The sequence below is a fragment of the Acyrthosiphon pisum genome, chromosome A2, assembly GCF_005508785.2.
Source record: "Acyrthosiphon pisum isolate AL4f chromosome A2, pea_aphid_22Mar2018_4r6ur, whole genome shotgun sequence".
Lineage (NCBI taxonomy): Eukaryota > Metazoa > Arthropoda > Insecta > Hemiptera > Aphididae > Acyrthosiphon > Acyrthosiphon pisum.
The window spans coordinates 11,472,391-11,479,463 of record NC_042495.1 but is presented as its reverse complement, the minus strand read 5'-3'; the positions used below and the strand labels follow the sequence as shown (position 1 = coordinate 11,479,463).

General features: G+C 26.1%; 1 protein-coding gene across 1 annotated transcript; it reads right to left on the bottom strand.

The window, feature by feature from the left end:
• Positions 1-1,308: 1,308 nt before the first annotated feature.
• On the bottom strand, positions 1,309-6,628 carry LOC100573313 (zinc finger protein 2 homolog). Its single transcript, XM_003240004.4, has 4 exons — positions 6,251-6,628; positions 6,104-6,171; positions 3,089-4,649; positions 1,309-1,332 (listed from the first exon to the last, which is right to left on the bottom strand). The coding sequence occupies exon 3, from the start codon at positions 4,636-4,638 to the stop codon at positions 3,091-3,093; it is 1,548 nt and encodes a 515-aa protein (XP_003240052.1). The 5' UTR covers positions 4,639-4,649; positions 6,104-6,171; positions 6,251-6,628; the 3' UTR covers positions 1,309-1,332; positions 3,089-3,090.
• Between the last annotated feature and the right edge of the window lie 445 nt (positions 6,629-7,073).

Below are 7,073 nucleotides of genomic sequence, written 5' to 3'. Positions count from 1 at the left end.
ACTCAGAATCTTAAAATGTCACAATTCAATATAACGTAATAAAATGGAAAAGGGTTAGAAAAATGAAGTGGAAATAATTACCATTGTCAGTGTGTAAGTTTTAATTATAATGTATTTATAAAAATAATTTGCGCAAAAAAGTCTTTCTAATCCTAAACTTAACTTAATAGCATAATATAATATAAACCATCGGAATTACATTACAATAAAAATGTATAAATGTTTACATATTATATACATATGTATACAAAATAACAATATAATATCATACTGGTAAATACTTTAATAAATTTATAATAATAATTTCAAAAAATTACTAACAAGATAAACAATTGAAAATATATTTTATACAGTATATTTAATTATTAGATATATTAGTTCATGATTAGTATTGCATAATATAACTATTATCTCAAAGAAAATGTAACATATTAGATTTACACCTGATTTAATAAAATAAATAATACATTGATTTCAAATGAAAATAAAATTTATACTGAAGGAATTACCTTATTATTTTCTTAAAGTAAAAAATATTAAAAAATAATATAATAAATTAGTTTTTATACTAATAGAAATAATATTTCCCGATTGTTATTAATAAATAAAATATAACAAATAATTATGATATTTTAAATTTTTAAATTGGGTTTGTGGTCTATAATATGGGTATAATAGCAAAATAATAAACATTAATACATAACTAGTATTCAAATACAAATTTAAATTCAATTTTTCAAATTAATCACAATCTAAATTCAAACATTGATTGGAATCAATTATTGGAGAGCAATACGCAAATGTACATAATAATATATAATGTACTATGAAGATTTGAATACAAATCCAATTTAAATAACTAAATAAGCTAATGTATAATTATTTTGTACAGTTTAATTATTAATATATAATAATTAGTTCTTTATACTTTTTAACCTTTAGTATTTACAAATATAAGGATTGCTAAAATAAAAACATTTCTGTGACAATCATTTTTGGATAATCAAATAAAAATATAATACTTACAAACTGGTATGTAATTATTTAAAAGAGTACACATAATCATTATAAAAATGTAGTTTTCATCTTAAACAAGGTTTGTAATTATTTAAATTAGCTTGTTTCATTAAATTATCTTTAAATCTTATAAGTTAATATTTAAGCTAATAAAACTATGAATAGCACCATATTTAAATTATATTTTGTGGGTTCTAATTTGTTGTTGTAAATGTATGCTTGATTATTGTATGATGTAAATACACGAACCCATTAAATCTTACTACGGATACTCATATTTTTATTAGATTCTTCCCTCGTTGATTTGTCTTAAATCTAAACAAACATTAAGATATATATTAATAAAATACAATTTAAATCAGCTATATAGTAGTATATTTAGTATATTCTAGTCATAAGTATTAGTCAAGTTTCACTAATGGATGGCTTCTTATTCAAAATTTGCATTTTAATTTGTCATCACATATACTTATTTTGCTAAAATGTACAGATTGTGTATTTCTAATTTAAAAAATAAAACATTTTAAATTAAAATTAAATATTCTTAAAAAGAATAAAATAATTTAAAGTAAAGAAATAAGATGTTAATTATCTTGTTTATTAGATTTATTAACCATTATTTTAGTTAAGAATATCTACATATTATATAAAAATTACACATACGAGTTTACGTGCAAGGCACTCCAAAACTACTCAATTGATTTTGATAAGATTATGCTCAATGTGTGTAATTTGGTCCAACTTAAAATATAGGATAATTGTGATCTCGATGAGGTACCCTCAATTTTTTTTATTGAACATTTAAGAAATGATTTTGAGATTTTCGATTTAAATTGTTGCTTATAAATGGTTGCTAATGGTTACAGCTTAGTGTTATTTAGATGGTTGGTATTTTTAACAAGCAACAAAATGGACAGTCAGCTAGTTCTTTATAATTTTTACAAAAATTTAGACAATGTCTGAAATTTTATAGTTATAGAGCTTATGCGTAATGTTATGATGTTTCCTAAAAAATTAATACAACAAATATATATTATTTATTTATATTGTGCTTAAGTAAGTATACTATAGTTATACCATTATATTTTTTTAAAGTGACTACTAACATTTTTCAGAGTTCAAAACAATTATATATTAGACAAATGTTATAAATTTTCCTTGAGATACTCTAAAAACAAATCTAATTTACCTCTCTTTAGACTTTCTAAAATTCTTAATTGAAAACATCCCTTATCAACTTGATATGCATAACCATTGGCGCAAATAGGTGGGGGCTTGGGAGGCTCTAGTCCCCCCCCCCCAAAATAATTTGTCTATTTGCTCTTATGTGCATAACCATCACAGGGTAAATTCAATTGTTTTGTAAGCATATTGAGCCGGAGAGGGTCACTTGATAGTTAGAAACATTATGATGACATTAGAAAACCAAGCATGGTGTCAAAATCCATTGTACAGAATATATAATATATAAAATATGATAAGTCGGCAGTTAAAAAGAATGAGCGCGATCAGTAAACCAAAATAATGAATATGAAGCTTTTCTTCTAGATATCAGTTGTCTATACTTAATGTGAGAAAATTATTGACAAATCATGTTGTCACTTAAATTGCTTATTAAATAAAAAATAATTTAAGATTTTTTTTATATTTTATAATTTATAGTAAATACGTGGAGCAAGAAGCACTAAGCAATGATATGAAACAAATGATACAACGTTGATAACATTTTGCTGGTATGCAGCATATTGAACTATGTTATGCTTATGACATTACTACCGTAATAAATTAAACTTTAAAATGTTATTCAAATACTTTAATAGAATTAAATTCTACAAAATATATTCTAACAAGTAACTAACATAAGTATAGAATTTAATGATCTTTTAATTTTTAGAACCGAGCAATTGTAATTTAATATTTACATATGCATCTGAAAGAATATTCTCTAATTAGTTTAAGATAGTTAGTCTAGAAAATTAGCTTATCAGCTAACAAAGTTTACCTACATGAGAAGCTTATTCACTTAAATATTAAATAATGTGTCATTATGATTATATTATAATATACTCACCATTATTTATAAATACAATCCTCAATTTGTTGCTGCTGTGTATCATGTTCACGTTGATTCTGTTGATCAACTTTTACCTCTACAATATCAGTAGGAATATTATTTGCTGCATCATACTTTTCTACAGTATAGTCAGCACTATATATACATTCCTCAATTTGGGTTTGACCACTTATTGGTTCTAATTCTTGTGATGGTGGTGTTACAGTATGTGCCGCAGCTGCATCACTTTGTTGCCTAGCATACTTCTCGTGTATATTTCTGTGTCGTTTTAATGCAAATCGATCACTAAAACCAACTCCACAAATATCACAACGATGCGGTTTTTCTCCTGTGTGTACCTTAGCATGATTTTTTAAATGTGTGGCTTGATTAAATGCTGATCCACATATATCACAACGATAAGGCTTTTCTCCTGTATGAATACGGCGATGATTCCATAATGTAGAATGACGAGCAAATGTTTTATCACATACTTCACATTGATAAGGTCGTTCACCACTGTGTATTCTTTCATGATTTTTGAGATGAGGGGATTGAGAAAATTGCATTCCACAAACACCACATTTAAATGGTTTTTCACCTGTATGCACTCGACCATGATTTTTTAAATAAGCTGCTTTTGCGAATGATAAACCACATATTTCACACTTATAAGGTTTATCCCCAGTATGCAGACGTTTATGACTCCATAATGATGAATAACGTGAAAAACTTCCCCCACATATGTTACAATGAAAAGGTTTGTTGGGAGTATTTGAATTGTTAATTGAATCATTCTTCATATTAACATTAGTATGGTTACCATTAACTAAAAAAATAATACCAGAACCATTACATTTATAACATTTGGTGACTGTGGCCATACCTCTTTTTTTCACTGGATAATAACCTTTCATTATTGCAGTCTGCTCGGGTGATAAATTATCACTAGATTCTATTTCATTTTCTTGAGGTGTGTAGTTAGAGCAATTCCCACCACTACAACTTACACATTTTATAAATCTAGACTTTTTACCCTTAACTGTTTGTGGAGCAACATCTGCACCACATGAAAAACACTGTTTGTGCACAGTTGATCGATGGACTTTCATATCTCTTACTTGAGGAAAACAAGAACCACATGTTGAACAGGTAAATGATGGTGGTTCTTGTGGATGAGCAGATTTTTTATGATGGTCTAGCATTGATGCGTGTGTAAATCCAGCACCACAAACATCACATTTAAAAGCTGCACCAGCCGTTGTGAGAGACATTTGATTTACTAATGCATAGTTATAATTGAAAGGCGCTGTTACATCAAAACGGTAAGAGGTTTTATCAGTTTGAGTTACTCCATTTGCTGAAGCTGCAGCAAGAACAGCAATATTACCAGATACGGGAACTTTCTGTACCATATTTACGTTGTAAAATGGAAAGTCAACAGAAGATGCTTTATCATCTTTTTTGACAATAGTGGCATATAGCTGACCAGTTACTGGATTTTGTTCTTGCCGAATGCCCGGATCATACATAATGGTTGTAACTACCTCGTCCTTGGTGCCACTCATACAGCTATTATCTATAAATTAAAACATAAAAGATATGTTTGTGTTAAATATATTATAATTTAATACTGCCTAAATTAATAAAATAATTTGATGTTATGGTGATCAAAAATGGTTTGAATATAAGTAACTAATTTACAAGGTTATACAAAATGCAAGGTTACTTATTCGATTTTTGATAGCATTTATCAAATTTAAAATTTAAAAAGGTGGCTAAGTGGATGTTGCTTTGCTGTACAGTAGGTAACAAGTGGGTCACTGTAATCAATGGTGTTAAATTTGAATTCAATGATAAAATATCATAATATAAACAGAACAATTCAGTCAGTGTATGATATATTACTAAGTAAATTTGATGATATTATTGTGATTAAAGTAATTTATCTATATTTATTTATACCTTGTTATACATTTTCAATCCTTAGCTGTATAAGTTGAACATTTTATAAATTTTTAGCTAAAATCTTTTTTAATTTTATAATAATCGAGGTAAGAATCCTAACTTTAAATGCTTATATAAAAAAAAAATTATGACTATATTTTTATATTTTTCAACTGCCATTGTAATATTATACTTGAAGTCTTGTGTTAAATTTCCAAGTTTTTTAACCCAACAAATAAAATTGTAATAACATCTATAAAAAAAACCTAAAAATATTGAAAACTGAAAATATAAACAGTTCAAAACAAGTCAAAATATTTTATAGTGTATAGAAAATGCTAATATAAACATTCAGCGAAAAATTCTTTTATCTATGGTAATTTGTTTTAAAGTTATATCAAAAACCAAAATCGATTTTTGTCGAAAACCGATTTTGCGTAAAAATTCCCGGTTTTCCTTAATCTGTTTTGTTTTTTCCCAGCACTATTGAAAACTACTGTGAATTTTAAATTTTGACCACTGCACTAACTAGATTCACTTTTTCATTGAACAAGTTACTGAAGTTCAAAATCGAAGCATTATCTTGACTATTATTATCGTGTAGATACACACAAAAAAAAAATATTTTAAAAAAGCACACATCATTGTAAAATCAATACATTCATCTGTCCTCTTAGAATCTAAAATAATATAACAATAATATCATCAAATAATAGATATGAACTTACCGTCGACTGTCTTAATTCTTTAAAGAATAGGCTTTTCTGAAGTCGGTAAATCAATTTGACAATAGTACAATACATTTTATTAACAAATAAAGATACTACCTAATTATATTGAACATATCTTTAAAGTAAATAGTATTAATTAATATTTGTAACAATGCATAAAAGATATTTTTTTTCTTTTAAATAAAAGTTGGAACCCATCTGAGTCTAAACTCGGTTGACCAACGCCTTTCGAAAATTAGAGGCGCAGTGCCACCGTAAAAAACGCGATGATGTTAGGTGTATTACATTAAACTTAAGACAAGTGATAAGATTTAAATATAAAAACGAAACTTATTACAGAACTTATTATATTTACCTTTATGTATATGGTATTTGTCAGGAATTTATTTTGATGTAGTTCATTGAAACTTTTTTATAACAAGCCTATAATAAATCATAACAAAATTTATGCTCAAGTAGATAATATCATAACTATTAATTCTTAATGTTTAATTTAACTTACCTAGGTCAACTTAAAAATGTTTCTTCATAAACTCCATGATAAGAGTTTACTATAATATAGAATAATATAGTATAACAGTTTACATAATATCTGGATTAATCAATTATCAATTAAATTGTAAAATAATAATTTTAAAATATATAAATATTATAAAATGTGGTTATTTTACATAATTTTATCATATATTTTATATTTAGTCAGCAGATTTTGGTGTTACAAACAACAACATAGGGAGAACATTTAATAAAACTAATAGTTAACAAAATTGACAAGTAAATCAAATAATTATAATTAAAATCAAATATGTGGAGCACTCAAAAATTAAAAAATTAAAACAATTAACATTCAACAAACAAAAAACAAGTGGAATTTTGGATCAACAATTTTTTTGTCAATTTTTGTTTTGGTTTGATACGACATGGAAGACATAATACAACATGGAAAGATAACTAATATGATATTATATACTCCATGAAAAATTAAAGCAAATTACCCGCCATTACTATTATCATTTTCTATATACAAATCACAATTCACAACACGGGTAAAGATTCTTTACTAAAGAATCATAGGCGTGCGCACGGGGCGAGCCGGTCGAGCCGGGGCACGACCAGAATCTTTTTAGGGGCATAGTAAAATGTTTGTCTATACTTATTATAAATTATAAAAATATGTTTGAAACTTTTATTTGTAGTGAAAGTGAAATAAAATAACAACTATTTATGTGTACCTCTACATTAATTCTATTCATCTAACAAAAACATTGTGTACAAAATATGTACTATGATTAAATACATTAATAAGTTGGTTATAATTTATAAAT

Coding starts and splice junctions, on each gene's coding strand:
- LOC100573313 (XM_003240004.4), bottom strand. CDS start 4,638: ATGAGTGGCACCAAGGACGAGGTAGTTACAACCATTATGTATGATCCG.